The sequence below is a fragment of the Hemicordylus capensis genome, chromosome 4 (genome assembly GCF_027244095.1).
Source record: "Hemicordylus capensis ecotype Gifberg chromosome 4, rHemCap1.1.pri, whole genome shotgun sequence".
Lineage (NCBI taxonomy): Eukaryota > Metazoa > Chordata > Lepidosauria > Squamata > Cordylidae > Hemicordylus > Hemicordylus capensis.
This window is the reverse complement of record NC_069660.1, coordinates 288081266-288104631: the sequence shown is the minus strand read 5'-3', so window position 1 is coordinate 288104631 and position 23366 is coordinate 288081266. Positions and strand designations below refer to the sequence as shown.

The 23366-nt window shown below is 42.7% G+C and overlaps 1 protein-coding gene across 9 annotated transcripts in view; it reads left to right on the top strand.

Moving 5' to 3' along the window:
* UBR5 (ubiquitin protein ligase E3 component n-recognin 5) overlaps nucleotides 1-23366 on the top strand; it is a 145750-nt gene that overhangs the window by 116964 nt on the left and 5420 nt on the right. For 8 of the 9 annotated variants that reach the window (XM_053242759.1, XM_053242761.1, XM_053242760.1 and 5 more), the window contains 16 exons: nucleotides 307-537; nucleotides 3221-3294; nucleotides 11705-11877; nucleotides 12581-12694; nucleotides 13463-13680; nucleotides 14281-14401; nucleotides 14482-14580; nucleotides 16112-16355; nucleotides 17299-17413; nucleotides 17986-18130; nucleotides 18521-18651; nucleotides 19619-19679; nucleotides 20673-20848; nucleotides 21110-21194; nucleotides 22067-22222; nucleotides 22411-22524. In XM_053242759.1, the coding sequence (XP_053098734.1) occupies nucleotides 307-537; nucleotides 3221-3294; nucleotides 11705-11877; nucleotides 12581-12694; nucleotides 13463-13680; nucleotides 14281-14401; nucleotides 14482-14580; nucleotides 16112-16355; nucleotides 17299-17413; nucleotides 17986-18130; nucleotides 18521-18651; nucleotides 19619-19679; nucleotides 20673-20848; nucleotides 21110-21194; nucleotides 22067-22222; nucleotides 22411-22524 (2257 nt within the window). Of the gene's footprint in view, nucleotides 1-306; nucleotides 538-3220; nucleotides 3295-11704; nucleotides 11878-12580; nucleotides 12695-13462; nucleotides 13681-14280; nucleotides 14402-14481; nucleotides 14581-14679; nucleotides 15875-16111; nucleotides 16356-17298; nucleotides 17414-17985; nucleotides 18131-18520; nucleotides 18652-19618; nucleotides 19680-20672; nucleotides 20849-21109; nucleotides 21195-22066; nucleotides 22223-22410; nucleotides 22525-23366 lie in introns of those variants that run through there. The other variant, XM_053242762.1, reaches the window with a different exon arrangement.

The window sequence follows — 23366 nt, the reverse complement described above, 5'->3', positions numbered from 1 at the left end:
CTGGTTGTCTTTGGTAGAATACAGGAGGGGTTTTCCATTGCCTCCTCCCGCACAGGGCTGTTCTTATGTTCGCAGTATGAGATGATGCCTTTCAGCATCTTCCTATATCACTGCTGCCCAATATAGGTGTTCCCCATAGTCTGGGAAACATACCAGCGGGGATTCGAACCAGCAACCTCTGGCGTGCTAGTCAAGTCATTTCCCCGCTGCGCCATTAGGTGGCCATTATATTAAGTAGACTTGAGGTCCCTTGCCTTTGTTTAAGCAATGAATTTCCAATATTAATTTAATCTGTTTTGATTACAGACGTGCTACCTTGCTCAGTGCTCGTCAAGGGATGATGTCTGCAAGGGGGGACTTCTTAAACTATGCCCTCTCCTTAATGCGTTCTCACAATGATGAACATTCCGATGTTCTACCAGTGTTGGATGTCTGCTCACTGAAGCATGTAGCATATGTTTTCCAAGCACTTATTTATTGGATTAAAGCAATGAACCAACAGACGACCTTGGATACACCACAGCTGGAACGGAAAAGGTATGGAAACTGGTCACCTAATGCAGACCTAGCTAGATGATATGTCACAAAAGCCGTTTATATCCTCTGTCATTCATTACATTAATATATCAGCAAATTATAGCAGGCACTGTATTTGCATGTGTGTTTGGTTGCAAGATTTGGAAGATTTGGTACCGTTGTTTGGAATATTTGGTACCATGAATATCTGGAACACAAGCTGTATCACTCTAAAATTATTTGGTTGAGACTAATTAGTTATGGCATCTATAATATGTTCCCCGTAATGATGATGAATGCCTTATTTGCCTTCCAGAAAATACTCAAAAGAAAAATAGGTTTGGCTTATGCCTGTAAATAGACAGTCATGAAATATCGATGTTTCCCAATCTGTTCTTGGTGCTATGTCCCCGTTGAGAAGTTAAGCACTTCCAGTTCATCAGACTGCTTTGATTATCCTGGTAAACAGCCTGTGCTGGGAGTGTGACCCTGACTCTCTTGGTCAATGTAATTGACCCTGGCATTCTCTGGACCATCTTTCTGGGTTAGAATCCTGAAAACCCTGTAGGGTTAGATATTGGAGGTACTGCTTTGTGGCAATTTTTCTCCTTGAATTGAAGATACCAGAAGACAGTGCTGGGAGACTATTATTCCACCCTGTGGCAATTCTCTTGCAGGGTTTTCAAGGTTTAATTTTCTCTCCTATATTCTTAGCCTACTTTCCAGTAGGCTTATGAGATCACCCAGCATTCTATGTGTGTGTCTTTCTCTCCCCCACCCCCCACCAATAAACTTTGCAACGCCTGGACCAATATGAACCAAATCGGGTACAGTTACCCTGATTCAAGATGGCAGATGCATAAACTTTTGATGAACAAGTGGGTTAACTTGTGAACCACCAAACCGATTTGATGAACCAAATTTATTACAGCTGTAGGGACACATAGGGATGCCCAAATGGTGTGGTGTGTGATTATGTCATCCACTCCAGTTCAGAATGGCAACCACGTCAACATGTGAAGCACAAGCAGGCTGATTTGTGACTGCCTAACCCATTTGAACCAAATTGGGTACAGTTGCAGTGAGTGACACACAGGGATATCTCAGTGGCATAGTTTGTGACGTCATCCACATCGATTCAAGATGGCAGACATGTAAACTTTTGAGGCACAAGTGCACTAACTTGTGTAAAGTCTAACTGATTTGAACCAAATTTTTGCAGCTGTAGGAACACATAGGGACACTTCAGTGCGTAGTTTGTGATGATGTCATCCACCCTGATCCAAGGATGGTGGATGTGTGAACCTTTGAGGCACAAGTACACTAACTTGAAGACAGCTTAACCAACTTGAACCAAATTTGGTACATTTGTGAGTGACACCTCAATGGTGTAGTTGGTAATGATGTCATCCACCCCGATCCAAGATGGTGGATGCATGAACATTTGAGGTGCAAGAGATCTAACTTGTGGACCTTGATTTGAACCAAATTTAGTCCAGTTGTAGACACTGTGAAAGGAGTAGTCTGATTAGTTCTTACTAGTACAACTTGTTTAATCTCTACATTAAGCCACCAGGAGAGGTCATCTGGACTTGTGGAGCATGATCTATTTCTCATTTTCATCCATATGGATGTGGCTTGCCTTAAACAAGAGTCTGAGATTGGTGATAGCCTGGATGAGGATGAACAAACTCCAGCTCAGTCCAGACTAGATAGAGCTGATGATGGCTGGAGATTTGATGGATTGGCTATCTGGGGAAATACTTATCTTGGGCAGGGTGACAGAAGGGCCATGTTCACCCTTCTGTCATAGTCTGAGGGTGTTTGGACATCCAGCATTGCTCCTGGAGGCTCAGGTAGCAGCTGTGGCCTGGAGTGTTTTTACTGAGTGTGATTGGTTTGCCAATTATGCCTTCTGCTGGATGGAGCCTTGGCTGCTGTCACCAATGCCTTAATCACTTCCAGATTGGATCACTGTAATTTGCTCTGTGTGGAGATGTCCTTGAAGATGGTTCAGTAACTTCAGTTGTTGCAGAATGCAGCTGAGTGACTGACAAAAGTGAGCTCTGTGCACGTTTTACCAGTCTTAAAACTTCAGTGGCTACTAGTTTGTGTTTGAGCCCAATTCAAGGTGCTAGTTTCAAACCAGGTTCTAAGCAGTCTGTGTGCTGATTATCTCAAGGGAGTGTCTTTGCCCATATGATATCCACCCCCACTTCCTGAACCTTTGAAGCCAAACAGTGTTCCATGTCTGTCCTTTGCTGATTTAAGGAGTAGGGCCTTGTCTGCAGTGGAGAGCTCTTCCTTTTGTAGGACTGATTATGCCATTCTCTTGCTTCCTTTCAAAAGCAACTGAAAAGTCTCTTGTTCCTCCAAGCTTTTAAGAACTGGATCATCTTATTCCTGCTGTTGGTATTTGTTGTTTCTATGTGTTAGGTTATTTAAGGTGTATGTGTGTATTAACTACTGTAAATTAACTTGGAAAGGCTATACCTAAATGATGGAAATAAATTTTGCACTAAGCCTTCATCAGCATGCATACACTATGTATTGTATAGCTGCAGGAGAGTACAGCTAGGCAGTTGCTTCATTAAGAGGGTAGAATAAGACAATCTGTTTTTTTCAAACTGATTTTTAGTGCACCTGCTGAATTTCACTGTTATGCTTAAAATTATCTGATATTCAATTTTTATTTTTTTTTAAGGACTCGGGAGCTCTTGGAACTTGGTCTTGACAATGAAGATTCAGAACACGAAAATGATGATGACACAAATCAAAGTTAGTAATTTCATAGAAGGTAGATTGCTGGGACAGTCATGCCGGTATAGTTAAGATGAGTGTTTTCAAGATTCTGCCATTATAAGCCCTGAACATTCTATTGCTTATAAAATCAAAAGTATTCATCCAATCCCCATAAAAAATTGTGCACACATCAACTAGTGGACAAGAGACACCACTGGTGCAAATCCATTGCAAAATGGCTGAGATACAGCAGTTTACGTTTTCAACTCCTGAAAAGGGGGTTCAAAGTTTTGGTACAATTTTTCACCACAGATAGAGAGTGGGGTGTGTGTTTGTTTTAGCATTCCCCCCAAATTCAGGTCCGTATTGGGAATGGTGCCTTTTGATGGTTTCTAAAACATCAGTCTAGTGATGTTTGAGTAATTACTGTTGGAAATCCCCATAACAGGGAAAAAGTTAGCTCAGAACATAACTGAGTCTACCCATTGAGAATTCTGAAGCCAAAGTTGGGAGGGGCAAGTCCTGACAATTTCTAGTGAGTAACTTCCTGGTTCTGAAAATAGGTGCCTGATAAGGACAGTCCATGAGCATTCTGGCACTTGTATAGTTCCTCCCTGTCTCTTTCCTTTCATGGGCATTGTTTTCTGCCTCTGCCCCCTTCTCTCTCTCTCTCTCTCTCTCTCTCTCTCTCTCTCTCTCTCTCTCTCTCTCTCTCTCACACACACACACACACACACACACACACACACACACACACACACACCCCCCAAAAAGGGGAGGGAAGCAGAGGCCCCCAGCAAAGCTTGGAATAAATTACTAGAAAGTTAGTTCACTGATTCCACTGGAGCTTACTTCTGAGTAAACAGACGCAGCAATTAGGACTATCAAGAATGTGGATTCTCTTCCCCCTGTTTCCTTAGCAAAGGATAGAAGGGGGAACCCTTCTGAGCGGGAAGCCCCATTTATTTATCTGGGGCTTAGTTCTGAGTAAAAATGTATAGGATTGGGATGAAGGATCCCATGCTAGGATGTTCGGAATAAGGAACCTCAAGGAAATCCTAAAAACCTTCTCTACCCAGCACCAAGAAACCTCCATTCTGGTACAGACTGCTCTTGAAAATGGAGGTTCTACATCAGAGCAAAATGCTAGGGAATATGAAGGCTTCACTTGGCCATATCTACAGGCGGTTTGGCTCTCATGTAGAACCTCCATGTTCAAGGGCAGTCTACACCACAATAGTTTGTTGGCACTGAGTGGGAATGATTTCTAGGATTTCCTTGCTGTACCTTTTTGGAGCTTTCTGGAAGCACGTAGCCGAGCACTGTGAGAAAGAGGATGCCTGGCTGGAGTACACGAGCCTTTTCCAGCAACATTTTGATAACTCAACCTGAAATTCTATGTGCACACCTAGAAGGAAGAAACTCTGTTAAAGTTGGTGGGGCTTGCTTCCATATAACGAGGGAACAATTGAACAACCCCTGAAAAATGGTGTTGGGGGAAGAGAGAATAATGGAAAGGTCCTTTTAAAAATGTGAGTGGAAAACAATGTAACAGTCCTGTGAGGTAAACCCACCAGTACCCCACCCAGCACACTGATAGTTCTCAAAGAATCTGACATGAGCCAAAGCATCCCACAGGGTAGAAGATCTGTTAGTGTGTGTGTGTATTTATATTTAAATGCCCAATCCATCCTCTCCTACATTGTTGAGAATATAGCAAGAAAGAGATAGCGACTGACTTAATGAGGAACATTACTCAAAGTTATCCTACTGAAATTAAAATAACATGTGAAGGAATGCCTAATCTCCTTTTAATTTCAGTGGGACTACTTTGAGCACGCCATTATTCTATCAGCCATTAACCATTAAGTGGAGGCCTGAGGCTTCAAGGCAAGACATCTACGTCTATGCTCAGAGGCTATGTCACTTGTGTACAACTTTTAAAATATACTCCTTTAGGAAAAGAAAAAGAAGAGGCAGGCACTAATAAGCATAATTAAATCATTCCACATCTTTATTGGAAGAGGAAGAAGAGCCAAGAAGAGCTCCTGTCAGCTCCCCAGAGCTCTCCTGTAGCCAGAAAACAGGCCTTGGAAAGGTGGGGGGAGGGCGGTTGCTTTCAAGGCCTGTGTGAAGGAAAGAGGAGAAGAAGATATGAGGGCTCGTATAGGTTTCCATCCCTTAAAAGAGTTGGGGTTTCAACAATTGGGGGGCTTTTGTTCTCTAGGGGGCTCATAAAGCAGAGTATGAATCTGTGTCTATCTATCTATCTATCTATGGCATACCCGTGGGTAATCCTGTGCGTGGCAGCTTTTGCGAGCAGAAGCATCATGGTGATTGGGAGTGGAGGTTCCATATGCAGATAGGGAGGAGGAGCCTGTGATGGTTAGGGACAGTTGGAATGTAACTGCTACTGGTCGGAAGATGTTTTTGATTGTAGAGGAGAGGAAGATAGATAGATAGATAGAGGGCAGGGGTCTGTGAAGAGAGGGGTCGTGAGGGAGGAAAGAGCCCTTCAGGAGAAGGAGGCTGCCATTGTTTGAATTAGATGAGGAAACAAGAAGAATAAGATCTGTTAAATCAGAAAGGGAGAGAGAGAGAGAGGAAGGGAAGGGAAGAAAGACAGAGGGGAAGAGTGAGTGGAGGAGAGAGAAAAAGAAGGGAAGAGGAGAGAGAAAGAAGGAAGGGTGAGGGATGGGCCCAAGCCTGTCAGTGGCTTGAGGGGAACAAGCGAGCATGGCGGCACCTATTGGCAGCAAGGAAGGTCCCAGTCAACCACTGCTGCTGTTTGGGGCTACCGAGGCCATTGGTGAAGGGAGGCAGGCAGGTGGGCAAGGGATGGGCCCGGGCCTGTCAGTGGCATGAGGGGAATGAGTGGCCATGATGGTGGCAGCAGCAAGGAAGGGCCCAGTCAACCACTGCTGCTGCTTCTCTTGTGTGGAGGACTCTGGGGATAGGGGGCTGCAGCTGGGCCAATAGGCACCAGCAATGCTGGAGCTGCGACCAAGAGGGGTGAGGAGGATGGAGTAAAGGGATGGAGGAGTGACTGAGGGTGGTGAGGGGGATGGAAGCAACTGGATGGAGGAGGAGGAGCAGGAGTGCGACTCCGGTGAGGGTGGAGAGATGTCTGAGGTGAGGGGGGCTGTGGCGGGGGATGAGGGGAGCAATCAAGTATTAGTGTGCAGATCCTCTGCACAGGTTAAACTAGTATATAGTAAAAAGGCACAATTCATACTATTTTCAGTCAGATTGGCTTATGGCCTATCACTGTTTTGTTGATAATTCTATCCTGAAGAAAATTAAATCAAGCAGGATAACTGTGAGGTTTATGGGAAATTTCTCAGAAGAGAATCTGTAGTTTTGGACACGGTTGTTAAAGTGCTTGTTATTTTTAATGATTTGTGCGTGTTTAAGAAAGAAAAAAATGAAGTACAGATAGTGAACACAAATTATCTGCTTCTTGCTTCACTTCTGAATAATCCTGGTGTGGGATCGCACGGCCCCTATTATTGAATCCATTAATTTCATTTAATTGTGTTTTTTTGTGGTGAGTGTGACTTTATCTTAGCTGAAGGTTTTACAAATGTTTTTGGTGTTCAACACCAGCAAGTTCTACCTTGTGGTTTGAGCTCACATGATTATATTATTTGGTAGGTAATTTATAGAACTTCATTCAAAACTGTGCAGGCTTAAAATATCCCTTAATAACTGTGTTTAAAAAGAGGGGGGAGAGATCTTTGCTTCTAAAGTGGGGGAGGTATTCTGTTATCTTGAATATCAGTTATCTTGAAGATCAAGATAATTGATCTTCAAACTCACAGAAGGTGTTGGCTGGCCAGCTCCAAGTGGTCTTGGAGGAAACTGATTAACTAGACCCATTTCAAACTAGCTTTAGGGCAGGTTATGGAGTTGAGACGGACTTGCTCTGCCTGATAGATAACCTTTGCACAGAATTGACAGAGGGAGTGTGACTCTGCTGGTTCTTTTGTATCTCAGCAGTTTTTGATACCATTGACCATCGTATCCTTCTGGATCGCCTGAGGGATTTGCGGATAGGAGGCACTGTTTTACAGTGGTTCTGCTCTTATGTCTCTGGTAGATTTCAGATGGTGGCACTTGGTGACAGTTGCTCTCCAAAACAGGAGCTACTATATAGAATCCTTTAGTGCTGCATTCTGTCACCAGTGCTTTTTAACATCAACATGAAACTGCTGGGTGAGGTCATCAGGAGACTTGGTGCAGGGTGTGCTCAATATGCTGATGACACCCAAATCTATTTCTTCTTGTCAATATCAGGAAATGGCATTAGCCCCTTAAATACCTGCCTACAGGCAGTAATGGGCTGTATGAGGGATAATAAACTGAGACTGAATCCAAGCAAGACAGAGGTGCTTATTGTTGGGGGTCATAATCTGCAAAATGGGATAGAATTTGCTGTTCTGGATGAGGTTACACTCCCCCAGAAAAAACAGGTTTGTAGCTACAAAGTGCTCTTGGACCCTGGTCTCACCCTGGTGCCTCGGGTCGAGCCTGTGGCCAGGAGCGCGTTTTACCAGCTGGGATTGATTTGACAAATCCACCCATTCCTTGAGGAGAATGAAAACTGGTAAACCAGCTGGTAACCTCCAGGTTGGACTACTGCAATGTGCTCTGTGTAGGACTTGCCTTTGTATGGAATTTGGAAACTTCAGTTATTTCAAAATGCAGCAACCAGATTGGTCTCTGGGGTATCCTGGAGAGACCACATTATGCCTGTTCTTAAAGAGTTGCACTGGCTGACAATATGTTTCTGGGCAAGGTACAAAGTGCTGGTTATTACCTTTAAAGCCCTGGATGGCTTAGGTCCAGGTTACCTGAGAGAGCGCCTTTCTCTACAAGATCTCCACTGCTCATTAACGTCATCAGTTCATCTGGTGGCAACCTGGGATTGGGCCTTCTCAATTGCAGCCCCTGGGTTGTGGAACAAGCTCCCCATGGAAATAAGATGATTATTTTCCTTGGAGGCCTTCAGGAGAGCCTTAAAGCCTTAAATATTTTTAGCCTGGCTTTTAATGATACCTAATTTTAATTTTAATCTGTTTTAAACATTTTTATTTTGTTTTAATTGTTTTATTATATGTGCTCAATTTTTAATGTAAAACACAATGAGCCACTTTAGGAAGGGCACTATATAAATTGAATAAATAGAATAGATAATTATGTGCCCAACCCAGTTATTGAGGCCTGTGTTGCTATTAGTCTGGAGAGGCCTGGTTAGTAACTTCGGTCAAACAAAGCTCAAAATCAGCAGTTTTTCAATAGAAAAGAAAATTTATCCTTCAACTGCTGAGGGATCTTCTATGGTGGAGAAAACTCTTTACCAAAGAACCTTTCCTTATTTTATTTTATTTACTAGTGTTTTTTAGCCCGTTGGATAACGGGCGCTAGTGGAGCTGTGCGCTCCAGACCACCGCCGCCATTCCCCCTCCCGCCACCCACTGCCGCCCGCGGCTCCGGCCGGGCCCACCACCCACCGCCGCCTGCAGCTCCGGGCGGGCCCACCACTGCCCGGGCCCACCGCCGCATCGTTTTCTCCGCCGCCTCATCCGGCGGCCATCTTGGGCAGCCAGAAGCAGCCGCCCCGAAGAAGCCGGGTAAGCGGCGGCGGCCAGGCCTCTGCCATGGCTCCTCCGCCTCCTCGGCCAGTGTCCCCCGCCGCCGCTTACCCGGCTTCTTCGGGGCGGCCGCTTCTGGCCGCCCAAGATGGCTGCCGGGTACCGGCGAGCGTGTCTCCCTTGCCCTGTTCTGTGCCTGCGCTTCGCACAGGCGCAGAACAGGGCAGGGAGGCACGGACACACGCTTGGTGTCCGTCCACGGACGGACACCAAGCGTTTTATTAGAGAGGATTACATTTATAGACCGCCCCATCCAAAGGCTATGGGTTTATGTCACAGTTCTGTTAATATAAGCAAGATGGGGGAATTGTATCAGCATTTTAACATTATAAGCCCTGAATATTATCTTGGTGATAAAATCTAAATTGTCTGCCCAATCTGCCTAAATGTTTTCAGACATCAACTAGGTGACACTACCCTTTCAGATCTGGTTCAGAAAATGGGTGAGATGCAGCAGTTAAAAACTGACCCTTAAACTCTAGAAAACAAGTGTTGGCTTGTTAGGGCTGTTCTTGGTCTCTGAAGTCCCAATGAATCTGCAGCATGCCCCTGGTGCTGCTTCCACCATGGCCATCTCTGGTGCTGTTAATTATACTCCTGGTGTTGGGAGGGTCTCTTCTGCAGGAAGCCAGAGCCCATGGGGCTGAGAATTCACAGAGGGACATTGGGAAAGCACATGGGGACATCTGGGAAGTGTATTTCCTCTCAGCACTATTTCTGTGGGTGTGGTGGAGTGGTGTAGGAACTTGTGAGGCAATGCAAGGAGGTGGCAACGGGTTGTGGATGAGAACTCCAGCTAGGGTGAATGCTTATGAGGAAGCTCAAGCTGGTGGCAAGGTAACAGGTCCTTACAAGCTATGTGAGGCAGTAGGGGCAGGGCATGAATGGACTTGTGAAAGCACGTATGGCAGCAATGAGGTGGCAGTTATGCTCACCAAGGAATGCAAGGTGGAGGCGAGATGACCAGGGCCTTGTGGCATATAAGGTGGTAGCAGATTGCCTTTGAACACAGAGGCTTTACATCAGAGGTATACAGATGAATGGGGAAACTACTTAGCCAGCATGGGTAAGCTTTTCCCCATAGTGTTTAATCAGATTTTCCTTTACAAAATGCCTGGAAATTCAGTAATCCAAAAACCTGCAGTTTGAGATGAGAGTTAAAATACTTTACATTTTCACACATTCTCTAAAAAGAATGGAAATTACAAATTAAGGTGCCCGTCTTAACTTCTGCTCCATTTAAGTTGTAAAGACTTTGTACTGGTATATGATTTTGAGTCTGGTATATGACAGTGGCTTTAGAAATGAGGCTCCATGTACCCACACTTTGTCTTGGTCAGAGATGCATCAGGCAGAAATTCATCATGGACATCTCTAGGAAGTGATTAGGGAAGCTTAACCTGTTAAATGTCTGCCTGGATGCATCCCTTCCCAGCTAACTGAAAGGCCAAGGCAAAGTGTTGGTGCGTGGAGCTGCATTTCTAAAGCTGCTGTTATCCACCGGACTGTACAAAGCCTTTACAGCTTATATCACATGGAAGTTAAAATGGGTACCTTAACTTGGAATTTCCATTCTTTTAAGAGCATGAGTGAAAATGTAAAGCATGTTCACTCTCATCTTAAACTGAAGGTTTTTGAATTGCTGCATTTGAATTACTGCATTCAAACTTCATGTACTGGTGTATCTTGGGATTCATTTTTGAATGTAAATTCTTAAATTCAGCAGTCATTAATGAATTAGGCCCATGGTGTGGATTCAGAGATACAGAACTAGAACATGCCTTTAGTGCCAGGGCTCTAATAGCTCCCCCCGCCCCGTGTCTACTCGGTTGCTCAAGGGGCCATGTCTACAGGGATGCTAGAAGTTTCCTGTGGACCTGCAGCCCCTCTTAAACCAGTATACTGCTGCATATTATGTTGGCCAGGGAATATAGATAGTAGGCAAGGGGGACTGAAACTAGTGAGCAGGGGAAGCAGTATCTTGCTTAATCCAATATAATGGCAAAGGCAGAAACTGAACCCAGGCCCCAACCCACACTTTATGCCCAATGACAGTGGATTAGGTCCAATCAGCCTAATTTACCTTAGGCTGTCAGCTTTTTCATTACCACCTGCTTCTGTCCTTTCAATTGCATCATGATCTGCAAACATTAGCAGGTGATGAACTATATCTATGCTATAAAAAGTTTAACTGCTGAGTTATGCATACCGAGGTGCTATGAATGGTACAGGACCAGGCTGTGCTTCCCCCCACCCCGCTTTCTTTTCTTTTTGGCAAGTGCCTCTTTTTGAATTTCAAATTTTGACAAGTATGAAGAATGCAGAGATAATGGGCAAGATCCCATCTAAGTTCGTAATGAGCAAGTCCCATTGAAGTTAATGGGACTTAGCTATGACTAACTTGTCTCATTTATTCAATATTGCTCAGTCATGACTAACTTAATCTAGATCTTACCAATTGTTAGTATGCTAAGCTGTAACCTAATGGAGCAGGTAGTGGATCCATAGTAGGTCTGAGTCTAACAATTTAGGAAGTTCTTTGCATCCTTTGCTAGATAGGTTTTGCAGCAAGGCAAATATTATGTAGTAGGAAAAACGGAAATGTGTGCCAGTTGCTATGAAGTAATGCTAATGAGTGAGAACAGAGACTAACTCATTTAATTTTGCTGGGAATTTTCCTTCAATTTAGTTAGACAAAAATATTAGTGATTTAATTCACCTTCTACTCCTTTTACTAATTTTGCCAAACTAAATTATCCCCTATGTTTCTCCCTGACATTTCTGCTTTCCAGGTGCTACACTTAATGACAAAGATGATGACTCCCTCCCAGCTGAAACTGGCCAAAATCATCCATTCTTCCGACGTTCGGATTCTATGACATTTCTTGGCTGTATTCCGCCCAATCCTTTTGAAGTTCCTCTAGCGGAGGCTATTCCATTGGCCGACCAGCCACATCTACTACAGGTAACATTAGAAACTGCATCTGACTTTTTTTTGCTGAAAACAAGAAAATGGATCTGATTTGTGCTAATGCCATGAAATGGAACTCACTGTGACTGCTCCACCTTTTAATTACTTAATTTGCTACAGGTTTGCTGGGAGGTATTTAGATACAAATAGCAAATGCATCCATTAATTTTAGGATTCCCAAAAGTCTCAGGTTAATGTCAGCAAGGGTTTGGTTTAAACTAGTGCTGAGTCAATATTTCTCCCAAGAACTTCCAGTTCCAAACTGGGAGTGGGTGTAGGGGTGAAATGTCAAACCCAGAGCTCTTTCTAGTGGGTGTCATTTTCTTTCAGAGACTCACCCCACCACAACAGTGCAACATGACAACCCTGAATGTTCTCCCCCAGATTCCCTCCTTTTTGCAGTTGGGGCTGTGAAACTGGCAGGGTCATTTCAGTCCAGTCCTGTTAAACCAGCCTCAAACGTTGGTTTCGGTTCCATAGTTAAATCATACTTTGCGTTAATGGCATGTGTTGACTTGTGGCTCTACCATGACAGGAAGTGGGGGCAATGTAAGATAAACTTGTGGTAGAGAGCAGAGGTGCATAGATTGATGGTACGGAGCAGGTGTACATAATTCAGTTGGTTAAATGATCAAGAATGTTGCATCCCCATCAGTTTTAACTGAAGTGTAATTGCTCCTGAATGATTATTTTTCAGCCAAATGCTAGAAAAGAAGATCTTTTTGGTCGACCAAGTCAAGGTCTCTATTCATCCTCTGCCAACAGTGGAAAGTGTTTAATGGAAGTGACAGTGGATAGAAATTGTCTTGAGGTATAAATTTTATTCTAATACACATTACAAATTTATCTCCCCCCTTGCCTCTCATATTCTGCAGGAAAGGGACAAGGCAATGTATATGCTTCTCACTCTATCCACCACTCTTGCTACCTCTCCTGGCCTTTTAAAAGGACCAGGAGATCATCATGATATTATTTCCAGACTGTGGAAATGCTGGAAGCAGCTGGAACTCATGAGAAATTGCACCTTGTTCCTAGCAAGAAGGCAAATGGCTAATCATTGGCTTGGTCTCCAAATAGGGAATACATAATTTTTATTTTTAAAAAATGCTTATTTAAAAATGGATGGTGGTTCTGAACCAATATCCTGAATGTTCTCCTAATTTTTCTGTGCATTCATAGGAGTATGAGTGTGCATGCACACATGAATGCAAATTAGATGCTAATAAAATGGGGTGGTCTAGGAGGAGAGGAAGAAAGCTTGTCCCCACAAAAGATTAGATATGATAGATTCTCAGTTGTCAGCTTGAATACTGTATCTGTTTTGGGATACTTTGCAGTAGTTAATTATACTTTTACATGTTCATGTCTTATGTGAAAGTACCTTTATGTGTAAATGATCTTTAGTGATTCACTGACTTCAAATGGGACATATCCACTTATTTCAAGTTCCTTGGCTCAGCTAGTCTTAGGGGCTGGGTTCTTAAGAATCCAATAAGATACTGTGGATGTGCCTAGAATAGTTTATCTTGGAAAATATCCTGAAGTAATTATTTACAAGGTAGTTTGTCTGCTCATTTAGGTTCTTCCAACCAAAATGTCCTATGCAGCCAACTTGAAAAATGTTATGAGCATGCAGAATCGGCAGAAGAAGGAAGAAGAACAAAATGTACCATCAGAAGAGTCAGAAGGTTCAAAGCCAGGCCCATCAGCTCATGATCTTGCAGCACAGCTAAAAAGCAGTTTATTGGCAGAGATTGGGCTGACCGAAAGTGAAGGTCCACCTTTAACATCATTCAGGTACCAGTGATAGTCACTTTTTCTCCCTTCTCCTGAACACGGCACTGTTGTAAGTGCAGACTGCAATGTTGGTGGTTAAATTTTTACCCCACACTTTCACAAAGATTTGTGCCAGAGCAGCTTAGAATTTTAAAACAACTGAATACTGAACAATAAGACAGATCAAAAAGCACACTATCAAAATTACAATGGAAACAATGAGGCAGTAACCTCACATGCAGCTGTCTTAACATGGCAAATAATTAAGAATTGGACAACTGCCTGAACAAAAGTTTTCAAGACTCTCCCAACTACATGAAGGGAGTTGTTCTGCTGGACCTCACTGGGAAGAGGATTCCAAAGTCCTTGTGCCACCACCAAAGAGGCCTGCTTAGGTGGGCAACAGCAGCAAGCAAAAAGAGGTCAAAAGGAAGTGGCAAGTCTGGAGACTTGCATCTTCCTTTTGGTCAGCTTTGGGCAATTGATGTTTGTCTTGGAGCGATTACAACTGTTTGGCATCTGAATTAAGGTGGGAAGGATCCAGTTCATTTGACTGCTATGTTTCATAGCAAAACAAGATCTGATGTGTAAAAACCTTTTTTTCTCCTGTTTGTTTGCCAGGCCACAGTGTAGTTTTATGGGAATGGTTATTTCTCATGATATGCTGCTTGGACGTTGGCGCCTTTCTCTAGAGCTATTTGGAAGAGTGTTCATGGAAGATGTGGGAGCAGAACCTGGATCGGTGTGTGTTTTTCTTAATTGAAGATTTCTTGTTTGTGTGTTAGGCTGTTTCTGAAACTAATACATTGTTTCTCTTTGTAGATCTTGACTGAATTAGGAGGTTTTGAAGTCAAAGAATCAAAATTCCGCCGAGAAATGGAAAAGCTTAGAAACCAGCAATCTAGGGATTTAACGCTAGAGGTACACAGTTTTATCTTTCTGGTTTTAGCTTGATTTTAAAAGAGAAACTGTAGAGGAGAATGCTGCTGTTCGCATTACAATAATATCTCAATTTTACAGTGTAAAATGATGATCCATCCATCACTTCTTGTGTTTATGGTAGGTGACAGCTTGTTTAACCATTAGAAATGTGGCCAAAACTATTCTGTGCCACAGACTCTGCTGGATTTCTGGAAACTAGTGATTCTTATTTCTATCTGGGGGGTAACGTTTGATGGACTGTTTTCAGTTGTTGAGCGCCTTGAAGCTCTCTCTTTGGTGGGCCCTGGGTGTTTCTTTGGTTTGCAGAGCTCCATGGTTGTAAGGTGATCTGGCAGACTTGGAGGCTGAGGATGGGCTTGATAAAATGGCTTAGAAAACCACCACAAATCTGGTTTTAAATTGTATACAGACTGCATATTTGGACATACAGAGAGGCAGCAATGGAGGTGAAGCAGTTTATCCTGAGCTGTAGACATTGCAAGGAATGGGCCACTAGAACTTTTTCAAATTGCTTGTATGTAGATAACTTCAGTTGAGGGTGGGCTCTTGGAGACACTTTTAACATAGTGATATGAAGATGGATGGGATGCACAGACTGTGTTATCCTTGTTGAGCTTGGCATGGTGGTCCTCATCAATATTATCCAAGTGTTGTAAGGAGGGAAGAGTGCAGCTCAGTCTTAATTGTGCTTCTCTCTATCCTCTCTCAAACTTACCTTGATGTGTCAGTGCTTGTCAGTTACCATCCAGTCTCAAACTTCTCATTGAAAGGGAAGCCAATTAAAAGGCTGTGGCAATGTAGCTTCAGTAGTATGTAGCTTTCAGGAACATTTGGGGGATCTCCCAGTTCATGTTCCAGCCTTGCTAAGGGAAAGTGTTGACATGTCCCAAGGTCATAATGCTCTTCTGATGATACGACCTCAAGAACAGCTAGATCCTGATTATATTGGACCTTACATCAGCCTGCATATCTGACCCTGGGTTGCAGCTGAGGGATGTTGCTGAATGAAATTGGTTTCATTTTGCATATGGACATACCACCTACAATCAGCTACTCAAGGTGGTTCACAACAAAATTAAAATACACCCATAAAAATTAAAAACAATCAAACATTTACAAATGTTTAGCAATATAAAATTTAACTTGAAATTTTTAACTAAAAGCCTGTTTGAAAAGGTGCAGTTTAAGGTGTCCTAAAAGCTCCCAGGGGTGGTGCAGTTCTTATCCCAGCAGGGAGTATGTTCCAAAGCCCTGGGACAACTCGGGCCCAACCCTGAGTTGCCACCAGATGAGCTGGCAGCAGCTGACACCGCCTGTGCGCCGCCCCCCCCCCCCCCCCCCAGGTGACCATAATAGGTGGTGGGATTCGTGATGAGAAAGATATTCTCTTAAATTCTGAGTGCCAGTGTGGCCATATGCTTGAAAGGGCTGGGCGTGGGAAAATAGATTTTGTTTAGGTTGGCTTTTGCTTCAGGAGCATAATAGCTTATTGTTTTAATGTGTCTACTAGGTTGATCGGGATAGAGACCTTCTAATTCAGCAAACCATGAGACAGCTTAACAACCATTTTGGTCGCCGGTGTGCCACAACTCCAATGGCTGTCCACAGGGTAAAGGTTACATTTAAGGATGAACCTGGAGAAGGCAGTGGTGTCGCACGAAGCTTTTATACTGCTATCGCTCAAGCCTTTCTGTCAAATGAGAAACTGCCCAATCTAGACTGTATTCAAAACGCCAACAAGGGGACACATACGAGTATGTATTACATTGAATTTTTCTGCATTACAATAAAGTCTTGAGCAGTTACTGCTTTATTTGTTAATGCATAACAGTGATTTTATTTGAGAGGCCTCGGGGTTATTGAGAGAGCCCTATAAAATTCCATTTCTGAATACTGCACGGGGAGTTGCTTACATTAAGGACATCTGTTCTCTCTTGCACATACTCTTTTACCAGCTTGTTTTTCTTGTTACACAGTTTTATGGTGCACCTGTCCCTGATTTGAAAGGGGCACTGCTGAATCTGCCTGAACTCTGAAATTATTCGCCTTGTGCAGTTTGGATTTCATCTTTCCAAAGATGGTTATTCCCCCCCCCCCAAATATATTGAAGTTTTTGGTTCTGGAGGCTGTTAAGAGACTTCCAAAGTTGATGGAGGTGGGGGCAGGAATTAAAAAGTCTGCCATAGGGATGTGCATGAACCAAGGTTTCTGCACTAGTTTGATGCCGAACTGGTTCAGTCAGGTGAGGTCTGAACTGGTTCGTTGCCACCTTGGGAGCAGCAAGCAGGTTCTTTAAAAAGGAGGAGAGCCCTTATCTGCTCTCGGCTGCCCCATGCAGCTTCCTGCTGTGATGGCACTCCCCTCCCCCCCAACCTGTGTGTGGTGCTGGCACACACATGGTGTCCACGCATGGTTTTAAAAAAAGATCCCACGTCCCGTACCGTCCCCCGTCCCTCCCGCGCTGATGCCGAACTGGTTTGGACCTCGCCTGAACAGGTTCAGTGCCAAACCTGTGCATGAACCTCAGTTCGTGCACATCCCTGGTCTGCCATCTATTCCGTTCAGATCTTCTGAATTTGGAACTATGATTTCAAGCTGAATTTTGTGTCCTACAACTTTGACAATCTACAGTATTTATGGATTAGTAGTGAACCAAAAATGAATGTTTACAAATTATTTGCATGCCTTTCCCTTCAGGTCTGATGCAGAGGTTACGGAACAGAGGGGAGAGAGATCGGGAAAGGGAGCGTGAGAGAGAAATGAGGAGAAATAGTAGTGGTTTGCGAACTGGTTCTAGGAGAGACAGAGATAGGTAAGTAGTTTTCTTGGTATCTAAATTCTAATCAGAAGAATATTTGGAATAGTAAGCCTACACTTATCCCTGGCTACCTCCTTTACTAAATGAGTGGCTTTCCTTTCCTTTTCTTCTCATAGCTGTGGTTTACTTTCATACTGCTTGAAAGTTGTGTGTGTCTGTCAAAATTCACCTTCACCAGTGGAAAAGTACCAGATTTTGTTTTATGCATCAAAACAATTTGTGTCAGAACCTCATTTCCATTGCCATTAACATAGTCTATTTATTGTTAAGCAGAACATGAACTAAGTGATTTTTTAAAAGACTAAGAAGCAGCAAGTGCTGCAGTTATGGTATATATTGTTAGAGAGAGAGAGAGTTGCGTTTTGGGTGGTATACAAAATGTGTGAGATAAATAAATAATAATAAATAAATATTGGACTATGAAGAGAAGGTGGATCAGCGTGGACCTGCTATCGCTTAACATAAGTAAAGAGCAGGTGGTGTATTGTAGAAAACAGCTCCACAGTGCATGTTACAGGATTTTGTAGAACAAAGACAATTTCTGATGAAGTTTTTTTTTTTTAAAGGGACTTTAGAAGGCAACTCTCCATTGACACCAGACCGTTTCGACCTGCCTCAGAAGGGAATCCTAGTGATGACCCTGATCCTCTTCCAGCACATCGACAGGCCCTGGGAGAAAGACTTTATCCCCGTGTACAAGCAATGCAGCCTGTAAGACTAATTGACCCACTTGCTACTGAGATGAACTGTTGCTAATTTGGGTGCCTCCCTTGCTTCTTCCTTGGCAGCCTGTGGACTGCATCAGTTTTGAATACTGAATATACTGCAGTATGAAGACTTTTGCCTCTGTCCCATAAACTATTGTAGATAGGGCTTGCCTGAGCATATGGCACTTCCAGTTCCCTCCAGCAGAGGGGGCAGATCCATGCATGCAAGATGATCATTGCCTGGAGCTGCCTCCTTCCTTTAAGTGAATGGGAAAACCTGCAAACATAAGTTCATAACAGGTCTCTCAATTCAGGGCATTTGTGGTTTCCTTTAAAAAAAAAAAAACCCTTGGAAAGTAAGCTAGTCTTTTATTTTTAATTTTTTAATTTTCAGGCATTTGCAAGCAAGATTACAGGCATGCTGTTGGAGTTGTCCCCTGCTCAGCTGCTTCTGTTGCTAGCCAGTGAAGATTCCCTTCGAGCAAGGGTGGATGAGGCCATGGAACTCATTATTGCTCATGGAAGGTACTTTGACATTATTACTGATTACTCGTGGGACTTTTAAAAAATTGGTTTGAGCTTCTGATAGAAGACAAGGGATCAGAATTCCTGAATTCTAGGTTATATTTGTTTAAACAGCCGGTCATTCCACTTGAAATGTAGTAATGTTAATATAAGAGTAATACATGTACTTTGTATTATTTTAGTTATTTTAAATATGCTAATCTTTGGACAAGTTACTTTGAAAAGCAACTAATAAATTTATAAAATAAGTAGAGCGATGATGTAAGAAATCCTGTAAGCATAACCACTAATATAATGTGGTGTTCTTGTTTGTTTAGAAAGATAGTAATAAATTGCAGGTCATGGAAATAAGACTTAGTACAATTTTAGAATGTATTAGGCGGCTTCACCTGTGATGGTAAAGGTACTGCTAAAATAAAGGGAGTTGTGGATGTAGTTAACATCTGAGGGGAGATTGCTCATATATTCAAAGAACTGAATGAAAGCGATTTAAAGTGTAATGAATGTTAGATGAATGATTGTGGAGAGCAGGATCATGAAAGGCTCAACTACCCTCAAGAGTACCCCAAAGTGGTCTCCCTCCTAACTCAATCTCATCATTCCGGGATTCGGGACCCTCTTTTAAAAGGAGAAATCTTCAGTGGACTCCCCAAGCAATTTCTGTCAGCTTCCACCTCCCAGCAGCAGTGCACTGCACCACATCCCACCCTGTTCCCCAAAGTCCCTCAAGAGCAGCTTTTGTGGGGAGGATGAGGTGGGAAGCCCTTATTCCCTTCAAGTGGAATTCCACTCACAGTTGCTAGGATCCAGCCATATAACATGTATGACCCCCCCCCCCGCGTTTTCTTATTTCATGAAGTATATGAATCAGATTAAAAACTTATTTTTTTAAAAAAACACCCCTTATTTACTTCTTTCATTGCTACATGTGACTCTGACACACTTTGCTTTTTTCTTCTTCTCAAAGGGAAAATGGAGCTGACAGTATCCTAGACCTTGGTTTGTTAGATTCTTCAGAAAAAGTACAAGTAAGACACTCACTTTAATAATGCCTCTGTTTGTTCATTGTTAAAAAGGTGCTTATGTGAGAAAAATCCATTGAATTGTCAGGGAGAAGTTAGACTTATGATCCCAACTCTCTAGGACGGGTGGGCAATGTGCAGCTCTCCAGATGTTCCTAAACTACAACTCCCATCACCTCCAGCCACAGTTTATTACAACTGGATAGGATGTAGTTCAGCAACATCTGGAGAGCCACATGTTGCCTGCTCCTGCTTTAGGAGGTAGCAGATTAGGCAGAATAGAATTAACTCCTTAGAGCTTGTCTCCTACCATCAGGCAAGAAGGTCCTTTGTTTTTAACCCTGAGCGGCTCAGTTTTGGCCCTCCTGCAGATGTCTGCCTACAACTCCTATAATCCTTGACTATTGGTCATTCTGGCTGGGGATTATGGGAGTTGTAGTCAAGAAACAGCTGAAGGGCTGAAGTTGAGCAACCCTGTTGTAGTAGATGCTTTCTTCACAAAAGCCAGCTCTTTGTTTAAAGTAGGCCTGCCGCCCGCCCCCCCCGCCCCCGCCCCCGGATCCTATATGATACCTTACCAATACGATTTGGCATGCTGTCAAAGCAGATGCTGATACTGGAAGGATTTTTCTCTGGAATAGTTTCTGGAGAAAAATGCTCCGATGGGCCTTGCATCACTTTGGAACTGATTTATTCATTTGATGTAATGCACAGCACTACTCCTTGTTTTCCTGGGTATGAAATGTCACCTGAACAAGCCCTAGAACTTCTTAAATTACTAGTAGTTGTTTTAAAGAGATCACAAATAAAATTAGAATTAAACATACAAGTCCACATATTAGAAACAATTATCTAAATGTATAATTTTTTAGTGCTACAGTAAATATTTCATTTAGTTTTTTAAGCTATTGTAGTTCAGATAAATACCTCAGTAGCGAGTGTGATTTCAGTTGGACAACAGCCAATTTTATTTTATTTTTTTGCTTTTTTTTAAAAAAGGAAAATAGAAAACGGCATGGTTCCAGTCGCAGCGTGGTGGATATGGAATTAGATGATACAGATGATGGTGACGATAATGCACCACTATTCTATCAACCGGGAAAACGTGGTTTTTATACACCGAGACCTGGCAAAAACACAGAAGCCCGGCTAAATTGTTTCAGAAATATTGGCAGGTAAAATGTGTTTTAGACTTGTATATCATTTCTGGGCAACTTATTACATTGTGTTTGAAACAATCAGCCTTACTCTGAGAGATGCTGTGGCAAAAGCTTAACCAAGAAAAATAATTTGTCAGGAGAAAATTGGGAGTTAAAAAAACAGGATTACAGCGGCTTCAACTAAATTGTGAAAATATAACTGATTTCTCATTTGGATATAATTCTCTGACTTTGACTTTTTCTTTTTTAAAACTAACCTTCTCTATTAATTCTCAGAATTCTAGGTTTATGCTTGCTACAAAATGAACTTTGTCCTATCACATTAAATCGACATGTGATCAAAGTACTTCTTGGCAGAAAGGTAAATATGTTATTACTATTAAACCATAGCACAAACCATGATCTGCAAATGCACTTCGACACTGTGATTTCTTATTGTGATACTGGCCAGCATCAGCAGATGATCAGATTGAGCACCAGTTGAGGTCCTACACCTTTTGGAGGGCTCACCCACCCAATCACTGAATCTGCTATCTACTCTGTACCCGGTGACAGCAATGACATAAATTGGCCACAGACACACGTCACTACTTCCTTTGTTCGGCACCTCTATCAGCTAACAGAAGCATCTGTTGGCAGCTTCTGTGTCCTCATGGGGCCATTAGCAAATGCTTCCATTGGTTGATGATGGAGGTTGGGGAGCATGAGAGGAGGAGCTGCTGTGAGAGCTGCTCCTCCTTGATTGCTGGGTGCTTTGGAAGAAAGCCCATTGGCTGATGGGGACTGAGTATTGTGGAAGCTCCTTCTCCTGCCAGTCCCATTGGCTAATGGGAAGGAAGGAGATGTGGCAACGACTCCTCTTCCTCCAACCTTCTGAGGATGGAAGGAGCTATTGCATTTCCCAGCTCCCTGAAGACAGGGCCAATATGCCTTAGGAGGCCCAGCACAGGGCTTTGCCCCAGAGGCCCCCCCTCCCCCCTCCGACCACCACCAAAATTTGTTGTTGCTGGCTGATCACAAACTATGGTTTGGGCATGAACATGAACTGAGCCATTTTGTTTTTCATCAAAGAATGGAGGATTTGGACATAGCTCTCACCCTGACTACTTGCTCAGTGTGGATATAATATTTGTAAATAACATTAAAGTAAAATAGCTGTCATACAAGCTAATGATAACACTAAAAAGTATAGTCCCTTGCAAGCTATTTTTCACATGCCCACTTTATTTTCAGGTAAACTGGCACGATTTTGCTTTTTTTGATCCGGTTATGTATGAGAGTTTGCGGCAACTTATCCTCGCTTCCCAAAGTACAGATGCTGATGCTGTTTTTGCAGCAATGGACTTAGCATTTGCAATAGACCTGTGCAAAGAGGAAGGTGGAGGGCAGGTAATTCCATGTTACTTATTGTATATCAGTCACACCTTTTGTTGTTCATTAAAAATGAATTGATGTTTAATAAAGCAGAAACATAACATGAGCAAATTTTAACATTGAATATAGGTAGGTATAATAAATATTTTAATCATCTGCTTTAATTATTATACTTCTGTGTTGCAAATTCCCCCCACCCCCAGGTTGAACTTATCTCCAATGGTGTAAATATACCAGTCACCCCTCAAAATGTTTATGAGTATGTCCGGAAATATGCAGAACACAGAATGTTGGTAGTTGCAGAACAGCCTCTGCATGTAAGTTATGTGAAATTTTTTTTCTAATCTTGACTTAATGGAAAGGCACTAACTTATTATGTGGTGTTTCCTCACTAGTGTTGCATGTTTGTATAGAACTGTATCTTGGAACAGGTTAACTTCTGTGTAATCTATTTCACTAAATGGGCAGATAATAGTTGTCAGGAGGGCTTCCAATGCTCAAATGCAGGACCTTGTGGAATTCATAATTAGTACCAAAACGACAGTCTGATGGCTGGTAGGTGCTGATTTTCAGTGACTTCAGCCAGAAGATAGGAAAGAGGCAAAATTCAGATTAATATTCTGAGATGTAGCTGTTTCTTGTGTAACATAGCACTGTGATTTTTTGTCTAAAACATGTAGAATTGATGGTAAAGTTGCTGGGTACTGAAGATATTGCCTGTTTGGACTGTAATCCTATGCAGACATGCTGATAATTCACATTGTGTGGTTGTATAGTAAAAATCAGGGTCTCTTTTTAAAACAAATGCTTGCAGAATAGTAAAACAGATATCAGTACATAGAGGAGGAAAAACTCCATTTGGTTGGCTTTAATTTGTGCATAAGTGAAAAATGGCTGTGCAAAATGAGTCATTGCCTCCCAACTAATCAGTGTTGTGACAATACTGTTCCAGGGCACCTTTTAGGCAGGAAGGGAGGGGAGTCATCTTGCACTCAGACCAGCATGCTCTCTAACCCTTTACAGAATGGGCCATCTATTGGGAAAGGAGGAAAGTGTGTCTGCATTGGGATCAATTGTATGTGGCAAGAGGAGTCTTAGGGGAAGCAGTGCTACTTTGGACAGGGGCTGGGTGGTTAGCAGTTCACTCCTTTTTGGCTGG